The sequence below is a fragment of the Zea mays genome, chromosome 1 (genome assembly GCF_902167145.1).
Source record: "Zea mays cultivar B73 chromosome 1, Zm-B73-REFERENCE-NAM-5.0, whole genome shotgun sequence".
Taxonomy (NCBI): Eukaryota; Viridiplantae; Streptophyta; class Magnoliopsida; order Poales; family Poaceae; genus Zea; species Zea mays.
In genome coordinates this window covers 217777954-217802735 of record NC_050096.1, presented here as the reverse complement: position 1 = coordinate 217802735, position 24782 = coordinate 217777954, and the positions used below count along the sequence as shown (strand labels likewise).

Here is a 24782-nt window from a genome sequence, read left to right as displayed (position 1 = left end):
AATTATCTACTTGTCATAAAACCATTTCTACTCTAGAAGGTGTCAACAATGATTTAAATGCTAAATTAGAAGTAGCAAATAAATCTAATTCTTGTGTAGAACATGTTGTAATTTGTACTAGGTGTAAAGATATTGACATTGATGCTTGTAGTGAACACCTAGTTTCAATTTCCAAGCTTAATGATGAATTGGCTAGTCTTAATGCTCAACTTAAGACTAGCAAGAATGAATTTGACAAGCTAAAATTTGCAAGGGATGCCTACACGATCGGTAGACACCCCTCAATTAAGGATGGACTTGGCTACAAAAGGGAAGCCAAGAACTTGACAAGCCATAAGGCTTTCATTCCCGCTAAGGAGAAAGGGAAGGCCCCTATGGCTACTAGTGCTAAAAAGAACCATGCCTTTTTGTATCATGATAGGAGACAAACTAGAAATGCTTATAGGAGTTATAGTGCTTACGATGATTTTTCTCATGCTATGTTTGCTTCTAGCTCTTTTTATGTGCATGATAGAAATGTTGGTAGGAGAAATGCTGTTCATAATATGCCTAGGAGAAATGTTGTTAATGTTCCTAGGAAAGTAAATGAACCTTCTACAATATATCATGCTTTGAATGCTTCCTTTGCAATTTGTAGAAAGGATAAAAAGGTGATTGCTAGGAAGTTAGGGGCAAAAAGCAAGGGTGATAAAACTTGCATTTGGATCCCTAAGGAAATTGTGACTAACCTTGTAGGACCCAACAAGAGTTGGGTACCTAAGTCCCAAGCCTAATTTGCCTTGCAGGTTTATGCATCCGGGGGTTCAAGCTGGATTATCGACAGCGGATGCACAAACCATATGACGGGGGAGAAGAAGATGTTCACCTCCTACGTCAAGAATAAGGATTCCCAAGATTCAATTATATTCGGTGATGGGAATCAAGGCAAGGTAAAAGGGTTAGGTAAAATTGCAATTTCTAATGAGCACTCTATCTCTAATGTATTTTTAGTGGAGAGTCTTGGATATAATTTGCTATCTGTTAGTCAATTATGTCAAATGGGATATAACTGTCTATTTACAAATATAGATGTGTCTGTCTTTAGAAGAAGTGATGGTTCACTAGCTTTTAAGGGTGTATTAGACGGCAAACTTTATTTAGTTGATTTTGCAAAAGAAGAGGCCGGTCTAGATGCATGCTTAATAGCTAAGACTAGCATGGGCTGGCTGTGGCATCGCCGCTTAGCACATGTGGGGATGAAGAACCTTCACAAGCTTCTAAAGGGAGAACATGTGATAGGTTTAACTAACGTGCAATTCGAAAAAGATAGACCTTGTGCAGCTTGTCAAGCAGGTAAACAAGTGGGAGGAGCGCATCACAGCAAAAATGTGATGACCACTTCAAGACCCCTGGAGCTGCTGCATATGGACCTCTTCGGACCTGTCGCCTATCTGAGCATAGGAGGGAGTAAGTATGGTCTAGTTATTGTTGATGACTTTTCCCGCTTCACTTGGGTGTTCTTTTTGCAGGATAAGTCTGAAACCCAAGGGACCCTCAAGCGCTTCCTCAGGAGAGCTCAAAATGAGTTTGAGCTCAAGGTGAAGAAGATAAGGAGCGACAATGGGTCCGAGTTCAAGAACCTTCAAGTGGAGGAGTTCCTTGAGGAGGAAGGGATCAAGCACGAGTTCTCCGCTCCCTACACACCACAGCAAAATGGTGTGGTAGAGAGGAAGAACAGGACGCTAATCGATATGGCGAGGACAATGCTTGAGAATTCAAGACCCCCGAGTGTTTCTGGTCGGAAGCCGTGAACACGGCTTGCCACGCCATCAACAGGGTCTACCTTCATCGCCTCCTCAAGAAGACTTCGTATGAGCTACTAACCGGTAACAAACCCAATGTATCTTACTTTCGTGTATTTGGGAGCAAGTGCTACATTCTAGTGAAGAAGGGTAGAAATTCTAAGTTTGCTCCCAAAGCTGTAGAAGGGTTTTTGTTAGGTTATGACTCAAATACAAAGGCATATAGAGTCTTCAACAAATCATCGGGTTTGGTTGAAGTCTCTAGCGACGTTGTATTTGATGAAACTAATGGCTCTCCAAGAGAGCAAGTTGTTGATTGTGATGATGTAGATGAAGAAGATGTTCCAACGGCCGCTATACGAACCATGGCGATTGGAGAAGTGCGGCCACAGGAACAAGATGATCGAGATCAACCTTCTTCCTCAACTATGGTGCATCCCCCAACCGAAGATGACGAACAGGTACCTCAAGTGGAGGCGCTTGATCAAGGGGGAGCACAAGATGATCAAGTGATGGAGGAAGAAGCGCAACCGACACCTCCAACCCAAGTTCGAGCGATGATTCAAAGGGATCATCCCGTCGACCAAATTCTGGGTGATATTAGCAAGGGAGTAACTACTCGATCTCGATTAGTTAATTTTTGTGAGCATTACTCCTTTGTCTCTTCTATTGAGCCTTTCAGGGTGGAGGAGGCCTTGCTAGATCCGGATTGGGTATTGGCCATGCAGGAGGAACTCAACAACTTCAAGCGCAATGAAGTTTGGACACTGGTGCCTCGTCCCAAGCAAAATGTTGTGGGAACCAAATGGGTGTTCCGCAACAAACAGGACGAGCACGGGGTGGTGACGAGGAACAAGGCTCGACTTGTGGCAAAAGGTTATGCCCAAGTCGCAGGTTTGGACTTTGAGGAGACGTTTGCTCCTGTGGCTAGGCTAGAATCAATTCGTATCTTGCTAGCATATGCCGCTCACCATTCTTTCAGGTTGTACCAAATGGATGTGAAGAGCGCTTTTCTCAACGGGCCAATCAAGGAGGAGGTGTACGTGGAGCAACCCCCTGGCTTCGAGGATGAACGGTACCCCGACCACGTGTGTAAGCTCTCTAAGGCGCTCTATGGACTTAAGCAAGCCCCAAGAGCATGGTATGAATGCCTTAGAGACTTTTTAATTGCTAATGCTTTCAAGGTTGGGAAAGCCGATCCAACTCTTTTTACAAAGACATGTGATGGTGACTTGTTTGTGTGCCAAATTTATGTCGATGACATAATATTTGGTTCTACTAACCAAAAGTCTTGTGAAGAGTTTAGCAGGGTGATGACGCAGAAATTCGAGATGTCGATGATGGGCGAGTTGAACTACTTCCTTGGGTTCCAAGTGAAGCAACTCAAGGACGGCACCTTCATCTCCCAAACAAAGTACACGCAAGATCTGCTAAAGCGGTTTGGGATGAAGGACGCCAAGCCCGCAAAGACTCCGATGGGGACCGACGGACACACCGACCTCAACAAATGAGGTAAGTCCGTTGATCAAAAAGCATACCAGTCAATGATAGGTTCTTTGCTTTACTTATGTGCTAGTAGACCGGATATTATGCTTAGCGTATGCATGTGTGCTAGATTTCAATCCGATCCTAAGGAGTGTCACTTAGTGGCGGTGAAGCGAATTCTTAGATATTTGGTTGCTACGCCTTGCTTCGGGCTCTGGTATCCAAAGGGGTCTACCTTTGACTTAGTTGGATACTCAGACTCCGACTATGCTGGATGTAAGGTCGATAGGAAGAGTACATCGGGGACGTGCCAATTCTTAGGAAGGTCCCTGGTGTCATGGAACTCTAAGAAACAAACCTCCGTTGCCCTATCCACCGCTGAGGCCGAGTACGTTGCCGCAGGTCAGTGTTGCGCGCAACTGCTTTGGATGAGGCAAACCCTCCGGGACTTTGGCTACAATCTGAGCAAAGTCCCACTCCTATGTGATAATGAGAGTGCTATCCGCATGGCGGAGAATCCTGTTGAGCACAGCCGCACAAAGCACATAGACATCCGGCATCACTTTTTGAGAGATCACCAGCAAAAGGGAGATATCGAAGTGTTTCATGTTAGCACCGAGAACCAGCTAGCCGATATCTTCACTAAGCCTCTAGATGAGAAGACCTTTTGCAGGTTGCATAGTGAGCTAAATGTCTTAGATTCACGGAACCTGGATTGAATTGTAGCATACATGTATTTATGCCTTTGATCATGTTCCTTTTTGCATTTTGTTGCTTATTATGGTGCTCAAGTTGTAAAAACACTCCCTGGACCTCACAAGTCCGTTGCAAAGTGATGCACATGTTTAGGGGGAGATGTGTTACAACTTGACCCTTTGAGACTAACCATGTGCTTGAGTTTGATGATTTAGTCTCGAAGGAGGATTGAAAGGGAAAAGGTGGACTTGGACCATGAAAGACTTCCACTGCACCCCGATGAGAGGGTAACTTATTCCAAGTTCATATTTAGACTCTTATTGCCTCTTTGTATTCTTATTGAAGATTTTGGTGAGGCAATGGGGTTAAAAGGCCAAGATTGATCCCGTTTTGGTGCTTGATGCCAAAGGGGGAGAAAATAAAGGCCAAAGCGATAAATGGATCAGCTACCACTTGAGAGATTTTGAAAATAGTAGAATAGAGTTTTTGTTTTGTCAAACTCTTTTATTGTCTCTTATTGTCTCTCTTGTCAAAAGTTGGCTTCTTGTGGGGAGAAGTGTTGATTATGGGAAATAGGGGGAGTTTTTGAAATCTTTGATCAATCTCTTTTGGAATGACTCTCTTTATGCTTCAACATGTGTGTTTGACTTAGAGATAGAGATTTGAGTTTGATTTGCAAAAACAAACCAAGTGGTGGCAAAGGATGATCCATATATGCCAAAATTGAATCAAAATAAATTTGAGTTTTAGTGATATTGCACTTGTTCTAGTTGCTTTATGTTGTGTTGGCATAAATCACCAAAAAGGGGGAGATTGAAAGGGAAATGTGCCCTTGGGCCATTTCTAAGTATTTTGGTGATTGAGTGCCAACACAAGTACTTAAATGTGAATCTATGCCCATGGATGAACAAAGTGCAAATCAAGAGCTAAGGTATGTTTCTAAGTCTTAGTACATTGGTTTTATGTACTAATATACTTGTCTAAGTATCAGAAACAGGAAGAAGAAGAAAAGAGGAGAGTTGGCTGTGTACAGCCAAGAGGCTGTTTCGGTCTGGGGCACCGGACTGTCCGGTGGTGCACCGGACAGTGTCCGGTGCGCCAGGTTGCCTCAGGCGAAGTGGCCGCTCTCGGGAATTTGCCGACGGCGTACAGCTAAAATTCACCGGACTGTCCGGTGTGCACCGGACTGTCCGGTGAGCCAACGGTCGGCCGGGCCAACGGTCGGCCGCGCGATCTGCGCGGGACACGTGGCCGAGCCAACGGTCGGAAGGGGGCACCGGACTGTCCGGTGTGCACCGGACATGTCCGGTGCGCCAACGGCTCCCGCATCTGCAACGGTCGACTGCACTGTTTAAGGAAGGAAATCGGGCACCGGACAGTGTCCGGTGTGCACCGGACTGTCCGGTGCGCCCGACGACAGAAGGCAAAGATGGCCTTCCAGATTTGTTCTCAACGGCTCCTAGCTGCCTTGGGGCTATAAAAGGGACCCCTAGGCGCATGGAGGGAGACACCAAGCAACCTTAGAGCATTCTTGATCATCCACACTCAGTCTTTGCGCAATTGTTTGTCATTCTAAGTGATTCGAGCTCCGTTCTAGTGAGAACTTTGAGATAGTCTTTGAGCTCGATTCTTGGCTGTGTGTGTGCGCATTTTTGCTGTGGATTTGTGTGTGTTGCTTCCCTTCCTTACTCCGTGATTCTTTGTGAACATCAAAAGTGTAAGGGCAAGAGGCTCCAAGTTGTGGAGATTCCTCGCAAACGGGATTGAGAAAAAGCAAGCAAAACACCGTGGTATTCAAGTGGGTCTTTGGACCACTTGAGAGGGGTTGATTGCAACCCTCGTCCATTGGGACGCCACAACGTGGAGTAGGCAAGCGTTGGTCTTGGCCGAACCACGGGATAAACCACTGTGCCATCTCTGTGATTGATCTCTTGTGGTATTGTGTTTTGTTGAGACTCCTTTCTAGCCACTTGGCAATAATTGTGCTAACACTTAACAAGTTTTTGTGGCTATAAGTTTAAGTTTTCACAGGATCACCTATTCACCCCCCCTCTAGGTGCTCTCAAGAAGGAGTCACTCTTGCGCCCACGTCACGGACCATCTGGCCTAGGGCCGCGGACCGTCCGCTCCTCCATAGAGAGCACCACTAGACGGTCGTTCAGCTCGCGGTGTTTGGAGTCTAGATCAACGACAACACACTTTTTCGCGACTTCATTGGAGATTAGGTGTCTAGATCTACTAAAAATCAGGCCCTCAAATGTCCGGTTCTAAAGATCACACCAATATGTCCCCAAACAATATCCTGAAGTCGATTGTTGAAAGCCTACCGATAAGCAATAGCAATACAAAGATTACATGCATCAAGCGAAGGAGAAATTCTTGTCACAATACACGGTGCATCGCCACCAGAAGGTTGTCAAACATGCAGACACCGACATTGCATCTCTTCTATCTTCGCTTCAAATCCCCAACGTAAATAAACCCAACAACACCCAACTATTAAATAGTATGTAGATCAGCAGCATAATCAAATGAAACAATAGATTGGAGGGTTAGAAGAATCAATTAGAAAATTAACACGTTCGTTGGAGAAATCTATTGCTCCTAGTTTCCATCATTTGAAACTAGTAATATGATAACTATGTCTAATACATCGGCAACAAATGAGGATTCGCAGCTCCAGCCATTATATGGTGTGCCGATGAACTTATATACAGGGCAAATACCACCACTGCTATCCCTACTGGCAGATCGGTGTCCCTGGACACTGTCGGACCATTCGAGCCTTTGCCTGGACAATCCGTCCCTTACATAGACCGTCCGGCTTTTCCTGCCGGAAAGTCCAGGGCTGCACTAGGACCACCTGAGAGCACCTAGAGGGGGGGGGGGTGAATAGGTGATCCTGTAAAACTTCAAAACTTAAGCCACAAAAACTTGTTAAGGGTTAGCACAAGTATGGCCAAGTGGCTAGAGAGGAGTCAAAACACAATAACCACAAGAAAGCAATCACAGAGTTGACACGGTGGTTATCCCGTGGTTCGGCCAAGTACAAAACTTGCCTACTCCACGTTGTGGCGTCCCAACGGACGAGAGTTGCACTCAACTCCTCTCAAGTGATCCAATGATCAACTTGAATACCACGGTGTTTTTCTTTCCTTTGATCTTTTCCCGTTTGCGAGGAATCTCCACAACTTGGAGTCTCTCGCCCTTACAATTGAGTTCACAAAGAAATACGAAGTAAGGTGGGAATGAGCAACGCACACAAGACTCGAAAATCAGAGCAACAACACGCACACAAGTCGCAACAAGAGCTCGCAACGCAACACAAAGAGTTCACAACTCCACAAGAGCTCTATATGCTATCACAATGAAACGAATGTGTGAGATTGATGTCTTGGTGCTTAGAAGAGTTGTAGGAATGCTTGGTGTACTCCTCCATGCGCCAAGGGGTCCCTTTTATAGCCCCAAGGCAGCTAGGAGCCGTTGGGAACAAATCTGGAAGGCCATCTTTGCCTTCTGTCTCGTGGCGCACCGGACAGTCCGGTGCACACCGGACACTGTCCGGTGCCTGATTTGTTTCCTTAAACAGCGCATCCGACCGTTGCTGTCTGAGTCAGATCTGCGCACAGTTGGCGCACCGGACATGTCCGGTGCACACCGGACAGTCCGGTGCTTCCTTCCGACCGTTGGCTCGGCCACGTGTCGCGCGCCGATCGCGCGGCCGACCGTTGGCCCGGCCGACCGTTGGCTCACCGGACAGTCCGGTGCACACCGGACAGTCCGGTGAATTTTAGCCGAAGTCGCCGGAGAAAAACCCGAGAGCGGCTGGTTTGCTCCGCGCTGGTCTGGCGCACCGGACACTGTCCGGTGCACACCGGACAGTCCGGTGCCCCAGTCCGAAGCATCCTTTGGCTGTACACAGCCACTCTCCACTTCTTTTCTTTTCTTCTTACTCCTGTTTCTAACACTTAGACAAGATGTTAGTACACAAAACTAATGTACTAATGCTTAGAAACATACCTTTACTTGTGATTTGCACTTTGTTCATCCATGAGCATATTTTCACATTTAAGCCCTTGTGTTTGCACTCAATCACCAAAATACTTAGAAATGGCCCAAGGGCACATTTCCCTTTCAATCTCCCCCTTTTTGGTGATTTATGCCAACACAACATAAAGCAACTAGAACAAGTGCAAAATCACTTCAAATAAAAACTGACTTTGAGTTTTATTCAATTTTGACATATATGGATCATCCTTTGCCACCACTTGGTTTGTTTTTGCAAATCAAACTCAAATCTCTATCTCTAAGTCAAACACACATATTGAAGCATAAAGAGAGTCATTCCAAAGAATTTGACCACGGATTTCAAAAACTCCCCCTTTTTCCCATAATCAACATTTCTCCCCACAAGAAGCCAACTTTTGACAATAGAGACAATAAGAGACAATAAAAGCTTTTGACAAAACAAAAACTCTATTCTACTATTTTCAAAATCTCTCAAGTGGTAGCTGATCCATTTATCACTTTGGCCTTTATTTTCTCCCCCTTTGGCATCAAGCACCAAAACGGGATTAATCTTGGCCTCTTAACCCCATTGCCTCACCAAAGTCTTCAATTAAGAGCAAATGGCAATAAGATTTCATGAGATGAACTTGGAATTAGTTACCCTCTCATCGGAGTGCAGTGGAAGTCTTTCATGGTCCAAGTCCACCTTTTCCCTTTCAATCCTCCTTCGAGACTAAATTATCAAACTCAAGCACATGGTTAGTCTCAAAGGGTCAAGTTGTAACACATCTCCCCCTAAACATGTGCATCACTTTGCAACGGACTTGTGAGGTCCAGGGAGTGTTGGTACAACTTGAGCACCACAATAAGCAACAAAATGCAAAAAAGGAACCTGATCAAATGCATAAACACATGTATGCTACAGTTCAATCCAAGTTCCGCGAATCTAAGACATTTAGCTCACTACGCAGCCTGCAAAAGGTCTTCTCATCTAGAGGCTTGGTAAAGATATCGGCTAGCTGGTTCTCGGTGCTAACATGAAACACTTCGATATCTCCCTTTTGCTGGTGGTCTCTCAAAAAGTGATGCCGGATGTCTATGTGCTTTGTGCGGCTGTGCTCAACAGGATTCTCCGCCATGCGGATAGCACTCTCATTGTCACATAGGAGTGGGACTTTGCTCAGATTGTAGCCAAAGTCCCTGAGGGTTTGCCTCATCCAAAGTAGTTGCGCGCAACACTGTCCTGCGGCAACATACTCGGCCTCAGCGGTGGATAGGGCAACGGATGTTTGTTTCTTAGAGTTCCATGACACCAGGGACCTTCCTAAGAATTGGCACGTCCCCGATGTACTCTTCCTATCGACCTTACATCCAGCATAGTCGGAGTCTGAGTATCCAACTAAGTCAAAGGTAGACCCCTTTGGATACCAGAGCCCGAAGCAAGGCGTAGCAACCAAATATCTAAGAATTCGCTTCACCGCCACTAAGTGACATTCCTTAGGATCGGATTGAAATCTAGCACACATGCATACGCTAAGCATAATATCCGGTCTACTAGCACATAAATAAAGTAAAGACCCTATCATTGACCGATATGCTTTTTGATCGACAGACTTACCACCTTTGTTGAGGTCGGTGTGTCCGTCGGTTCCCATCGGAGTCTTTGCGGGCTTGGCGTCTTTCATCCCAAACCGCTTTAGCAGATCTTGCGTGTACTTCGTTTGGGAGATGAAGGTGCCATCCTTGAGTTGCTTCACTTGGAACCCAAGGAAGTAGTTCAACTCGCCCATCATCGACATCTCGAATTTCTGCGTCATCACCCTGCTAAACTCTTCACAAGACTTTTGGTTAGTAGAACCAAATATTATGTCATCGACATAAATTTGGCACACAAACAAATCACCATCACACGTCTTTGTAAAAAGAGTTGGATCGGCTTTCCCAACCTTGAAAGCATTAGCAATTAAAAAGTCTCTAAGGCATTCATACCATGCTCTTGGGGCTTGCTTAAGTCCATAGAGCGCCTTAGAGAGCTTACACACGTGGTCGGGGTACCGTTCATCCTCGAAGCCAGGGGGTTGCTCCACGTACACCTCCTCCTTGATTGGCCCGTTGAGGAAAGCGCTCTTCACATCCATTTGGTACAACCTGAAAGAATGGTGAGCGGCATATGCTAGCAAGATTCGAATTGACTCTAGCCTAGCCACAGGAGCGAAGGTCTCCTCAAAGTCCAAACCTGCGACTTGGGCATAACCTTTTGCCACAAGTCGAGCCTTGTTCCTTGTCACCACCCCGTGCTCGTCCTGTTTGTTGCGGAACACCCACTTGGTTCCCACAACATTTTGCTTCGGACGAGGCACCAGTGTCCAAACTTCATTGCGCTTGAAGTTGTTGAGCTCCTCCTGCATGGCCAATACCCAATCCGGGTCTAGCAAGGCCTCCTCTACCCTGAAAGGCTCAATAGAAGAGACAAAGGAGTAATGCTCACAAAAATTAACTAATCGAGATCGAGTAGTTACTCCCTTGCTAATGTCACCCAGAATTTGATCGACGGGATGATCCCTTTGAATCATCGCTCGAACTTGGGTTGGAGGTGCCGGTTGCGCTTCTTCCTCCATCACTTGATCATCTTGTGCTCCCCCTTGATCAAGCGCCTCCACTTGAGGTACCTGTTCGTCATCTTCGGTTGGGGGATGCACCATAGTTGAGGAAGAAGGTTGATCTCGTTCATCTTGTTCCTGTGGCCGTACTTCTCCAATCGCCATGGTTCGTATAGCGGCCGTCGGAACATCTTCTTCATCTACATCATCACAATCAACAACTTGCTCTCTTGGAGAGCCATTAGTCTCATCAAATACAACGTCGCTAGAGACTTCAACCAAACCCGATGATTTGTTGAAGACTCTATACGCCTTTGTATTTGAGTCATAACCTAGCAAAAACCCTTCTACAGCTTTGGGAGCAAACTTAGAATTTCTACCCTTCTTTACTAGAATGTAGCATTTACTCCCAAATACACGAAAGTACGATACATTGGGTTTGTTACCGGTTAGTAGCTCATACGATGTCTTCTTGAGGAGGCGATGAAGGTAGACCCTGTTGATGGCGTGGCATGCAGTGTTAACGGCTTCCGTCCAAAAGCACTCGGGGGTCTTGAACTCTCCTAGCATTGTCCTCGCCATATCGATGAGCGTCCTGTTCTTCCTCTCTACCACACCATTTTGCTGTGGTGTGTAGGGAGCGGAGAACTCGTGCTTGATCCCTTCCTCTTCAAGGAACTCCTCCACTTGAAGGTTCTTGAACTCGGATCCGTTGTCGCTCCTTATCTTCTTCACTTTGAGCTCAAACTCATTTTGAGCTCTCCTGAGGAAGCGCTTGAGGGTCCCTTGGGTTTCAGACTTATCCTGCAAAAAGAACACCCAAGTGAAGCGGGAAAAATCATCAACAATAACTAAACCATACTTACTCCCTCCTATGCTCAGATAGGCGACAGGTCCGAAGAGGTCCATATGCAGCAGCTCCAGGGGTCTTGAAGTGGTCATCACGTTCTTGCTGTGATGCGCTCCTCCCACTTGTTTACCTGCTTGACAAGCTGCACAAGGTCTATCTTTTTCGAAATGCACGTTAGTCAAACCTATCACGTGTTCTCCCTTTAGAAGCTTGTGAAGGTTCTTCATCCCCACATGTGCTAAGCGGCGATGCCACAGCCAGCCCATGCAAGTCTTAGCCATTAAGCATGCATCTAGACCGGCCTCTTCTTTTGCAAAATCAACTAAATAAAGTTTGCCGTCTAATACACCCTTAAAAGCTAGTGAACCATCACTTCTTCTAAAGACAGACACATCTATATTTGTAAACAGACAGTTATATCCCATATTGCACAATTGACTAACAGATAGTAAATTATATCCTAGTGACTCTACTAAAAACACATTAGAGATAGAGTGCTCATTAGAAATTGCAATTTTACCTAACCCTTTTACCTTGCCTTGATTCCCATCACCGAATATGATTGAATCTTGGGAATCCTTATTCTTGACGTAGGAGGTGAACATCTTCTTCTCCCCCGTCATATGGTTTGTGCATCCGCTATCAATAATCCAGCTTGAACCCCCGGATGCATAAACCTACAAGGCAAATTTAGGCTTGGGTCTTAGGTACCCAACTCATGTTGGGTCCTACAAGGTTAGTGCAAATATCCTTAGGGACCCAAATGCAAGTTTTGTCTCCCTTGCATTTTGCCCCTAATTTCCTAGCAACAATTTTCTTATCCTTTCTACAAATAGCAAAGGAAGCATTTAAAGCATAATAAATTGTGGAGGGTTCATTCACTACTTTTCTATAAACATTTGCAACATTTCTTTTAGGAACAACATTTCTCCTAGTAACATACACATAAGAAGAACTAGGAGCAAACATGGCATGAGAATCATAAACATATGAATCAAAAGCATCATGACTTACATTTCTAGTTTGTCTTCTATCATGATACAAAAATGCATGGTTCCTTTTAGCACTAGTAGCCATAGGGGCCTTCCCTTTCTCCTTGGCGGGAATGGGATCCTTATGGCTTGTTAAGTTCTTGGCTTCCCTCTTGAAGCCAAGCCCATCCTTAATTGAGGGATGTCTTCCTATTGTGTAGGCATCCCTTGCAAATTTTAACTTATCAAATTCACTTTTGCTAGTCTTAAGTTGGACATTAAGACTAGCCACTTCATTATTTAACTTCGCAATAGAGGCTATGTGTTCACTACAAGCATCAATATCAAATTCTTTACATCTATTGCAAATAGCAACATTTTCTACACAAGTTGTTGATTTACTAGCTATTTCTATCTTAACATTCAACTCATCATTAATGCTCTTTAATTTAGAAATTGTTTCATGGCATGAAGATAATTCACAAGTAAGCATCTCATTTCTTTTAACTTCTAGAGCATGAGATTTTTGAGCTTCTAAAAATTTATCATGCTCTTCATACAATAAATCCTCTTGTTTCTCTAAGAGTTTATCCTTCTCATTCAATGCATCAATTAATTCATTAATTTTGCCAATTGTAATTCTATCTAGACCTTTAAATACACTAGAATAGTCTATTTCATCATCGTCACTAGAATCATTATCACTAGAAGAAGCATAAGTGGAGTTTCGAGTACTTACTTTCTTCTCCTTAGCCATGAGACACGTGTGACGCTCGTTGGGGAAGAGGGCCGATTTGTTGAAGGCGGTGGCGGCGAGTCCCTCATTGTCGGAGTCGGACGAGGAGCAATCCGAGTCCCACTCTTTGCCTAGATGCGCCTCGCCCTTTGCCTTCTTGTAATGCTTCTTCTTTTCCCTCTTGTTTCCCTTTTCCTGGTCACTATCATTATCGGGACAGTTAGCAATAAAATGACCAAGCTTACCGCATTTGAAGCATGATCGCTTCCCCTTGGTCTTAGTCTTGCTCGGCTGTCCATTGCGACCCTTTAGCACCGTCTTGAATCTCTTGATAATGAGGGCCATTTCTTCTTCATTAAGACCGGCCGCCTCAATTTGCGCCACCTTGCTCGGTAGCGCCTCCTTGTTCCCTGTGGCTTTGAGAGCAAAAGGTTGCGGCTCGTTGATTGGTCCATTCAAGGCGTCGTCCACATACCTTGCCTCCTTGATCATCATTCGCCCGCTGACGAATTTTCCTAGGACTTCTTCGGGCGACATTTTGGTGTACCTGGGATTCTCACGAATATTATTCACCAAATGAGGATCAAGAATGGTAAAGGACCTGAGCATTAGTCGGACGACGTCGTGGTCCGTCCATCGCGTGCTTCCGTAGCTCCTTATTTTGTTGATAAGGGTCTTGAGCCGGTTGTATGTCTGAGTTGGCTCCTCGCCCCTTATCATCGCGAACCGTCCAAGCTCGCCCTCCACCAACTCCATTTTGGTGAGCAAGGTAGCGTCATTTCCCTCATGAGAGATCTTGAGGGTATCCCAGATTTGCTTGGCGTTATCCAAGCCACTCACTTTATTATATTCATCCCTGCACAATGAGGCTAGAAGAACAGTAGTAGCTTGTGCATTCTTATGGATTTGCTCATTAATGAATATAGGACTATCTGAACTATTAAAGTGCATTCCACTATCTACAATCTCCCATATGCTAGGATGGAGAGAGAATAGGTGACTACGCATTTTGTGGCTCCAAAATCCGTAGTCCTCCCCATCAAAGTGTGGGGGCTTGCCGAGTGGAATGGAAAGCAAATGTGAATTTGAACTTTGCGGAATACGAGAGTAGTCAAAAGAAAAGTTAGAATTAACCGGTTTCCTTTGTTTGTCGTGGTCGTCGTCCTTTTGGGAAGAAGAGGACTCATCGCTGTCGTAGTAGACGATCTCCTTGATGCGTCTTGTCTTCTTCTTCTTCCCATCTCTTCGCTTGTGGCCCGAGCCCGAGTCATTGGACTTGTCATCCCTTGGCTCGTTGACGAAGGACTCCTTCTCCTTGTCGTTGATCACAATTCCCTTCCCCTTAGGATCCATCTCTTCGGGCGGTTAGTCCCTTTCTTGAAGAGAACGGCTCTGATACCAATTGAGAGCACCTAGAGGGGGGGTGAATAGGTGATCCTGTAAAACTTCAAAACTTAAGCCACAAAAACTTGTTAAGGGTTAGCACAAGTATGGCCAAGTGGCTAGAGAGGAGTCAAAACACAATAACCACAAGAAAGCAATCACAGAGTTGACACGGTGGTTATCCCGTGGTTCGGCCAAGTACAAAACTTGCCTACTCCACGTTGTGGCGTCCCAACGGACGAGAGTTGCACTCAACTCCTCTCAAGTGATCCAATGATCAACTTGAATACCACGGTGTTTTTCTTTCCTTTGATCTTTTCCCGTTTGCGAGGAATCTCCACAACTTGGAGTCTCTCGCCCTTACAATTGAGTTCACAAAGAAATACGGAGTAAGGTGGGAATGAGCAACGCACACAAGACTCGAAAATCAGAGCAACAACACGCACACAAGTCGCAACAAGAGCTCGCAACGCAACACAAAGAGTTCACAACTCCACAAGAGCTCTATATGCTATCACAATGAAACGAATGCGTGAGATTGATGTCTTGGTGCTTAGAAGAGTTGTAGGAATGCTTGGTGTACTCCTCCATGCGCCAAGGGGTCCCTTTTATAGCCCCAAGGCAGCTAGGAGCCGTTGGGAACAAATCTGGAAGGCCATCTTTGCCTTCTGTCTCGTGGCGCACCGGACAGTCCGGTGCACACCGGACACTGTCCGGTGCCTGATTTGTTTCCTTAAACAGCGCATCCAACCGTTGCTGTCTGAGTCAGATCTGCGCACAGTTGGCGCACCGGACATGTCCGGTGCACACCGGACAGTCCGGTGCTTCCTTCCGACCGTTGGCTCGGCCACGTGTCGCGCGCTGATCGCGCGGCCGACCGTTGGCCCGGCCGACCGTTGGCTCACCGGACAGTCCGGTGCACACCGGACAGTCCGGTGAATTTTAGCCGAAGTCGCCGGAGAAAAACCCGAGAGCGGCTGGTTTGCTCCGCGCTGGTCTGGCGCACCGGACACTGTCCGGTGCACACCGGACAGTCCGGTGCCCCAGTCCGAAGCATCCTTTGGCTGTACACAGCCACTCTCCACTTCTTTTCTTTTCTTCTTACTCCTGTTTCTAACACTTAGACAAGATGTTAGTACACAAAACTAATGTACTAATGCTTAGAAACATACCTTTACTTGTGATTTGCACTTTGTTCATCCATGAGCATATTTTCACATTTAAGCCCTTGTGTTTGCACTCAATCACCAAAATACTTAGAAATGGCCCAAGGGCACATTTCCCTTTCACCACCACGTGGTGCCTCGATAGTAGCAAACACAATCAGATAGTCCAGATTTACCATCGGAAAGTCCGACATCGCGTCGGACCGACCAGCCGTCTAGGCTGGATGGTCCAGATACGCATACGCAGAACCTACTGTTGCACACCATACACCAACTTATTACACACCATATCAGCAGTACGTTCCTCCCCATACATATTTAAACCACAGCGCACCATATGATCACACACTGGTCAACGTTCTCGGTCGGCCACGGCAAGAAGGTTGGCATAACAATGCCCACCCAAATGAGCCCCACAGCTCAGAGTCTGGTGGTCTACCACCGGGCGCGATGGAGAAAATTAGGGAAGAGATGGCTGAACTATTTTGAGATAAGTTCAGAGTTAGTGTAGCCAGAGTAGGGCAATCATATCAAAAGCCATATGATCACCGATTTGAGACTGTCCCATACCCACAAGGGGCAAGGATACCAGAGTTTTCCAAGTTTTCTGGTGAAAGTGGCAGAAGCACACACAAACATGTAGGCCAATTCCTTGCACACCTAGCCAGAATGGCCTATGGGGAAGCCTTTCGTGTTCATTTATTTGCCTTATCCCTGACTGGTACCGCTTTTGCATGGTTCGCCGCCCTGCCTCTTAATTCCATTAATTTCTGGAATGATTTAGAAAGTAAATTTCATGAGCATTTCTTTTCTGAGGAATATGAATTAGGAATGGCCGATTTAGCCGCAATCTGATAGAGACACGAAGGATCGATTAATGATTATATCCAGAGGTTCTGAGACACTAGAAATCGATGCTTTCAAATCTATGTCGCAGACAAAGAGGTAGCATGGCTGTTCTTTAATGGGTTGATATCCTACTTAAAAGACAAATTAGATGGCACTTAGTTATTTTTAATAGCTCAACTACATCAGCGAGCTTTGGCCTGTAAAAGCTAGTGTAAAGAGATATCAAAATCGATCGGCCGTAATATACATCTAGTGAAGCGCCATAATTCAGATGATGAATCCGCAGATATACACTGAACTTGTTTGGCCAACAAAGGCCAAACCTTAACCTTGTTCTTCTTTACAACTAGTTCAAAAGAATCAGCGAGAAGTTAAATTTACTTTTAATGTTGCCAAGTGTGATAAATATTTGACGAACTAGTGAAAAGTGGCAACATTAAAGTAACTCATACTCTTCCCCCTCTAGATGAATTAAAGAGTCGTGCTTACTGCAAGTGGCATAATTCTTTTTTCATGCCACCATGATTGTAACGTTTTTGTCGACAGATACAATCAGCCATAAATGAGGGCCGATTGAGTTTAATGAGATGCAAGTGGACACGCAACCATTTCCTGTCAATATAATAGAACTGATAAGTAAAAAAGTCTTGGTTCGACCAAAATTAGCCAATAAAGGCAAAAGCAAAAACATTGCCATTGGTGATCCTCGCGTGTCGAATATATCACAAGTCCAGAGGCTCTGGGGGGCAGGCTCAATCGGGAAGCCAAGCAAAGCTCCCTGACTCAAGCATCACGGACAGTTTGACACCTGCGCGTGGACGGTCCGGTGCTCAAACAGATGGTCTGGCTGACTCAGCCGGACAGTTCGCCCATAACTAGGGGTGTCGACCTCTACACAAACAAAAAAGGGGACATAGGGGTAAAGCACACATAACGCACATGGTTGGCTGGTTAAAGTCGGTCCTACTTTTGATCAATTTCTCTCCAAATATGCTAGCAAGAAGGTCGTTCTACGTGATCGGCCAACAAAGAAACACTGGCACCCGCTAAAACAAAACGGCACAAAAAGCGAAGCAGCAAGCATCACCTAGTCATCCAGTGATGCCAGAATGATTTCACCCGGCTATTCATCATTGATATATTATCCTATTCAAATGTGGAACGGTACGACGTTGAACCCATGGTACATGCATAGTTCCTTTGCCTCTTTAGGCTAGGGACACCTCCATTCTATACCTTTTGATCTATTCATGAGATGGTCATAGCCAAGAAAGATGCAATCTGAAACTGCCTTTATGCATTGGAGCTCAATTGAACGATCACCCTATTGGATTGAAAAGCCGGTGACTTGCGTCGGACTTAATTCTTATTTCGGTAACAAGGTAACTTGTGAGATCTATTGTTTCCCGAAGGGTGCTGGTAGTACATATGCTTTTAGTTCGTCAACCTTTACCAAAAGGCAAGGGGGCATATGTTGAGTACAAAAATAACGTGCGGACGGTCGGACCCTGAGGCCAGATGGTCCACGGTCTGAATTGTCCGCCATAGCAGCACAGATGGTCCGCCCGTGCGCAGAATCAGTTAAGGTTCCGGATTTCTAGCGGGATTTGTTAGCAAAACCTGCGGGATTAACTTGAGAACCGACTTGTAATGGGTCCAGACCTCCACCCTTTTTATAGATGAAGGGGTACAACCGATTAAACCCCCACAATCGATCAAATCAATTATATATACTTATCATTTTTACCTTACGCATTAGGAGTAGCCCTAGTTTAGCCTTCATCTATCTCGAACCTTCACATCTCTTCGGCTCTATGTTAACTAGAGGCGTCTTGGGTGGTCTGCCAGCCTCAAGACACACCCTAAGATCTCTCCTACCTGACGAGGTCCCTCTCGGGATGCGAGATCTAGGTCTACTACGAAGAAGACAGCCCTCTACGCCATCTGGACCGTCCGAGCCCCAAGCGTAGACCTTCCAGACGTACGTAGAGAAGGAGCCGCTCTTGCGTTCAAGTTGTGGACTGTCTGGCCCAGGGCCGCGGATCATCTGCGCCTCCGCAGAGAGCACCGCTAGACGGTTCATTTCCCGGTGTTTAACGTCCAGATCGGCACCAACAGTAGGCAAGAGAAAAGAATTTCTCAAGAGAAACCAAGTAGCATGAAACTTTGTCTGTGTGTGTTAGGATTATGTCAAATTCAATGCAAAATGCATTTAGCGGCCACAAATCATATTAGAACCCCAAAGCACAAACTGACAAAAGCAATGCATAAAGCTACATGGGAAGGGATTTTTGGATCCAGAACCCTGGAGGAACATATCTTGAAGTTCATGCAGATCAAAGTAAAAGTTGGGCGTATTTTTCAGGCTGTTTTGTTTACCTGGGGAGGCTCAAACTGGTATATGAAGCACTGCTGCTTAGTTTAAGGATTGTTTTGACTGCCGTACCTGGGTGGTGTAAGTGTGAACCGAAAGGGACGGAGACAGTCTTATCTCTCCTAGATTGTCCTTATTGAGTCACTGATCCGCCATTTAAATAAACCATGACAGCTTCAAATAGAGAAGGAAGTACATACAATTGTTTAATCTTCAGGCTGGTGGGCCTCATCAAGCACCTCTGGCCTTCATATATAAACACAAGGTGTGTAATAGATTTGCAAGTGCAGTAGTATACAGTTCTTGGGTGTTGTCTTCACCTCAGCAGCTTCATCCCAGAAAGCCATTCACAAGATACCTTGTAAGTTTGTAACCAGGAGCAAGCAGGGGCTTCATCGCTTTAGTTTGCAAGGTATGGAGGAGAGGAATGGCACCAACATGGAGAAGTCAGATGAGATCCTGATGCCGGGTTTCCGGTTTCATCCCACCGACGAAGAGCTGGTCAGTTTCTACCTCAAGAGGAAGGTCCAGCAAAAGCCTATCTCCATCGAGCTGATCAGGCAGCTGGACATATACAAGTACGACCCGTGGGATCTCCCAAGTAAGAAGACGCCACACCTTCTTTCAGAACTCGTACTGCTCAGACCTTCTTTCTTGAAGTTTACGGTTTGTTCTTGTTCATTCATCAACAGAGCTTGCGAGCACCGGTGAGAAGGAGTGGTACTTCTACTGCCCAAGGGATCGGAAATACCGCAACAGCGTAAGACCAAACAGAGTGACGGCAGCCGGTTTCTGGAAGGCCACAGGGACAGACAGGCCGATCTACTCCTCCGAGGGCACCAAGTGCGTGGGCCTGAAGAAGTCCCTCGTGTTCTACAAAGGGAGAGCGGCGAGAGGGATGAAGACCGACTGGATGATGCACGAGTTCAGGCTCCCTTCGCTCGCCGATCCCTCGCTCCCCAAGCGTCCGATCGACAAGACCATTCCACTCAATGTAAGTAGCTAGCGTCTGCAGGCAATTTCACATTACTGTACAGTCCAAGAGCTAGATTCCAAACGTGGTTTTTGGCGCAAGCAGGACTCGTGGACTATCTGTAGGATCTTCAAGAAAACCAGTTCGCTGGCGCAACGAGCGCTGTCGCACACCTGGGGGCCCCCACTGCTGGGGGCAACAGAGGCAGATGATATGATCAACGCGTTGCAGTCAGTGCAGGCTTCAGAATTCGCTCTCGAGAGCTCACTGCAGGTTGCACCGGCTGCGCCTGCAGCAGGCCAGTTCAGCAGCAGGCATGGCTTGCATGTTCATGGCCAGCACCAGCAGAAGAAGGGTACCAACAGCCCGTCTCTGGACGGCTCCTCCTCATGCAAGCTCATCAACTTCACCAGCAGCAGCCCATCCGAGGAGGGACGACCCCAGAGCTTGAGCTTCCCAGTCACCTTCCCCTTTGAAGTGCAAGGGACGCACAAGACTGCAGCCGCCGCGCCAGTCTTCTTCGGCGCGCATCCTGATCATCACCTCGGTGGGTTCGTTGTCGACTCTTCTGCCGATGTCAATGGCGGCATCGTCGGTGGCAGGAGCCAGGACTCGTCCACCAGGAAGCCCAGCAATAATGGCTTCAGCACCAGCAGCGGTGACTGGGAAACTGCGGGGAGGGTCAGCTTCCCTTTTGATCTGGGTGCAGATTCTTCAGAGGAGTGGAGGTGCAACATACCCTGGGAGTCCTTGCTGACCCCGGCTGCTGTCCAGGCTGAGCTGCTGCCACACTAGGGCAGGGCAGCGGCATTTAGCAATTGCATTGCATTACGGAGAGTATCTCATAGGTTTACATGTACAGTCTACAGGTGCTGTGAGTGTGAGTTTCCTTCATCTGTTAGCATTTCTGTTAGCTGCAGAAACATTTTTTTTTGGTTCAGTTTTGGTTAGGAATGCCATGTACATACCACGAGCTATGTAGCATTGTTAACAGCAAAGCTAACAGAGAGAAGGAACCTTGTGTTGTACGTACACTATTCAGCTCTTTGAATACTTCAGTGCAAGTTTGAATACTTTATTGCGTCAAAACACTGGGGCCAGTCTGCATTAAACTACATTTTGGACTGGTACCTCCCATTGAACTACAATCGATGAACCAAATACGCCCTCCGTTAGCATTTCTGTTAGGCGAATTCTTCAGTTTTGGCTACGGGAGCCACGTACACAGCCTGGATAAAATTGTGCGCATGTTTGAGAACTTTATGATTATGATAAATCGACAAAATAAATAATACACGGCCACACTGCTTGCATAGATATGAATGGGCATCAAGAGCAACAACGAGCAACATGGACAAAAGATGTTACAAACCAGAAGGTTGATCTTTGCATAGATAGGATCTGAATTCATAATAAAAGCAACTAGGGGAACAGATTCCCGATATTCCAACAATTCAAAGGTGAAAGGGATTCAGTGTCCAGAATCTCTAAACTCACATGCTAAATGCTCAACAAGGCACCTAGATTTTCCATCCACCAAAATTAATTTTCGCAGTGTACAAAACAGGGCTAGGCTTCCCCATTCCTGGAGATTTACTTTGCAGCTGTCTTGTCCTTGGTTTTTTGTATTTTCAGGACCTTCTTGACAATCTTCTGCTCCTCGACCAAGAAAGCACGAATGATTCTGCATACAGTAGTTGTAATTCATAAGACTACGAAATTACAGAACCTGGACCTCCACACCACAATATGTCCACCCCCTATTTACTCACCTCTCCCTAACAGCAATTCCAGAGAGTACTCCACCATAAGGACGGTTCACAGTCCTGCGGCTCCTAGGCAACCTGGACCTTTTGTACTCAGCAGGCCTCAAGTGAGGGATCTGGAAATATGGAAACAATAGCATTAAACAATATTAGGTGGAAATATCCAATGACAGATGAATACCCAGTTTTGGTGACACTGAGGGCATTGTTCAGGTAGGGAGGGAAATTACCAGATGATGATTACTATGGAGAATATTATGCCATGGAAACAACCAAATAAATAGTGCAAGCACACATAGAAGAAAAAAAATAGCAAAATGCACGTATATTGCTACAGTTCCCTTTTATGTTGATTATAGAATATAAAACACAAAGACACAAAGAAAGACATGTGTGTTTTGTTGGCTAGGCGGGTGTGGTTGTGGGTTTGGAGCCAACAACCATGGTTCAAATCACCATTTATGCATAATTTTAGTATTTTACCATTTAAATGCGGAGGAGCACGATGATGGTGGAAACTGGTGCTTTACATAAAAGAGAAGAAAAGATAACACAGAATGATAGAACTAATTAAAACTTCAACCTCAAACAAACAGAAGTCCTAGGAAGTGATTCTGAAGAAAATGACATGACAATAGTATTTACTCAACAGGGAAAACGGGCAAATCAACTTAGCTATTGTATGAATCTATTAAAATCCTAAATCAAATTTTAATTTGGGACGGAGGGAGTATGTGGTAAGAAAGAACACTATTTGTAAACAGCAAAATAACATGCAGTAACAGTAATATGTTCCCCCAAATGTAGGTACCAAGTACTTCAATTTCACATGACACAGCCATTTACGCAAGGAAAAAATTTAGACGAGAGCTAGATATAAAGGCCCATTTAACTACAGACATCGTCCAATAGACCTATACAAGCACAATGTGGCATCACAGGGCAAAACACAGTAAACCATGTAAGCAATCAATTAAAATCTACTAAAATAAAGGGAGGGCCGGAGGCTCAACTCATGTGCGATCTGGGGAAGGGATAAACCGAAGCAAGGGTTCAAACCCGCTGGTGACTCAGACAGTTCTTACAACTGGACCAGGCTTGCCCTTCTAATTAAGATCTACTAATTCACACCAATTACTTCAATCTGTTACTTCAATATGGATAGCACAAACACGCTACCAGTTCCCCACCTCGGTACCAAGGACCAACGAATCACACAACCGAGACAGAAGAAGAGTAGAGCTGCGCTAACAATCAATCACTCACCCCCTGGATTTTCTTCCCGGTGACGGGGCACTTGGGCCCGCTCGCCCTCTTCTTGGTGTACTGGTACACAAGCTTCCCGCCTGCAAGAATCCAGCGAACCAATTAATACAACCAAGAACACAACACAGATAAAGAAACCAAAGACCCCTCCCATATCGAGCAGGAATGAACAGACGGGGCGAACCTGGGGTCTTGACGACTCGGGTCTGGTTGGACTTCGTAGCGTAGCTGTGACGCTTCCGGTACGTGAGGCGCTGCACCATCTCGCCGCCGCCGCTAAACCCTAGTGAGGCTTCGTGGGTGGGGAGAGGAAGGGTAAGAGAGGAGTGGAGAGCTCCGCGGCTCTGGCGGCGGCGATTGGGGCGTATTAATGGTTGGCTCTGAAGAGGTAACAGACGGCTAGGATTGATGCTTGATTTGGCGGTTGATCGGACTGGGCCTTTTCGTCCGGTCGATTCGTCTAAACTGCTTGCTGGGCTGCATGGACTGTTTTACGGGCCGTTTCGTTCTCAGGCTGGATTTTAGTTCCTATCGCAATCGGATATTTAGGTAGAAATATTAAATTATAATTATAAAATTAATTATACAGATAAGGAATGAACGACAAGACAAACATATTAAACGTAATTAAGCCATGATTAGTCCATGTGATGCTGTAATAATATTTATTAATCATGAATTACACTTAATAAATTTGTATCGTCGTCTAGTCTTTATTTATGTAATTATTTTTGTAATTAAACTATATATAGTATTCATAATTAACATTCAAACATTCGATGTAACACGGAAACTTTAGTCACTAGAACCAAACACCCTCATAAGATGATGGAATGAGTTTTAGTCAGCCAAACATACCATCTACTTGAGCAGCACTTTGGAATTGATTGGTTGGGTGATCTAACCCCAGCTAGGACAAACCCAGCAACCCCCATGAGTTGTTTGGTTGCCTGGACCAAGCTCCTAGATAGGCCATCTCGGGCCAACCCTCGTAGTCAGACCCTAGTGTGACACCCAAAATCGAGAGCTCTCCCGAGCCTGACATATCACAGTGTCTTATAGGACATATCGAGAGCTCACCCATTCTTTAAAAACTAGATTGCTTTCAAATAGGACCTTAGCTAGTTAGACTAGTACGTAGTATATAGTAGTCGTACCAATTAAAATAAAGATAATGGCTCGTGATGATATACCCACGGCAGCAAATGCTAGCAGACCCGTGCCCTACGTCGCGCATTGATGTCATGGTGCGCGCACGTGCGAGAATTCATTGCTGCCCCTGTTTGCCCAACCCATCGACGATGTCACGATGCCGATGGCGTACCTACCTAGCCGTACCAGTACGTCCCTGTTGGCCTGTATTGAGCCCATGCAGCAGTTAGTAGCCGGCGCGCCTGCGTTTGTCGCGTGGTGTCGTGGCCGTGCCACCAGAACACGGGCGTTCATGCGGCGCGGTGGGTTCGCCTAGTGGGTGTTGGCGTGTTGCCCGGGCGGCAGAGCAAGCCACGCGCATGGAGGCGGGCACGGTGGCCGGAGGCCGGGTGGCGTGCGGTTCGGCTAGTGGTTTGATGTCCCAGTCTAATTTATTCTCATATATATTGAAATAGCGCACATCAAAAATTTTTTTTATGGTCTCTATTTATATTTTGCTACATAAGTGTATTTAATATAGTTTTATGAAACTTTTTTTTTGAAAAGTAACGGTAGCAAAGGTCCGTACTGAAATCTATACTACTATATTAAGGCAGCAAGGAGTAGGCTGCCTCCACTGGTTCTGCCATCCACAAATCTACACCATCCATCTACATCCATCAAATCTAAGCCGTCCGTCTATGTGCCCCCGCTCCTGATCAGGGCCAGTCCTCACGTTTTGGGGCC

General features: G+C 45.8%; 2 protein-coding genes across 2 annotated transcripts; one reads left to right on the top strand and one right to left on the bottom strand.

The window, feature by feature from the left end:
• Positions 1–19138: 19138 nt before the first annotated feature.
• LOC103643272 (transcription factor JUNGBRUNNEN 1) lies at positions 19139–21095 on the top strand. The gene is made up of 3 exons (XM_008666436.3): positions 19139–19500; positions 19592–19893; positions 19978–21095. Exons 1-3 carry the CDS (start codon positions 19314–19316, stop codon positions 20665–20667), a joined length of 1179 nt encoding a protein of 392 aa, XP_008664658.1. The 5' UTR covers positions 19139–19313; the 3' UTR covers positions 20668–21095.
• Positions 21096–21162: 67 nt separating this feature from the next.
• Positions 21163–23284, bottom strand: LOC100217171 (60S ribosomal protein L34). Its single transcript, NM_001310022.1, has 4 exons — positions 23089–23284; positions 22905–22984; positions 21645–21754; positions 21163–21556 (listed from the first exon to the last, which is right to left on the bottom strand). The coding sequence occupies exons 1-4, from the start codon at positions 23165–23167 to the stop codon at positions 21466–21468; spliced, it is 360 nt and encodes a 119-aa protein (NP_001296951.1). The 5' UTR covers positions 23168–23284; the 3' UTR covers positions 21163–21465.
• Between the last annotated feature and the right edge of the window lie 1498 nt (positions 23285–24782).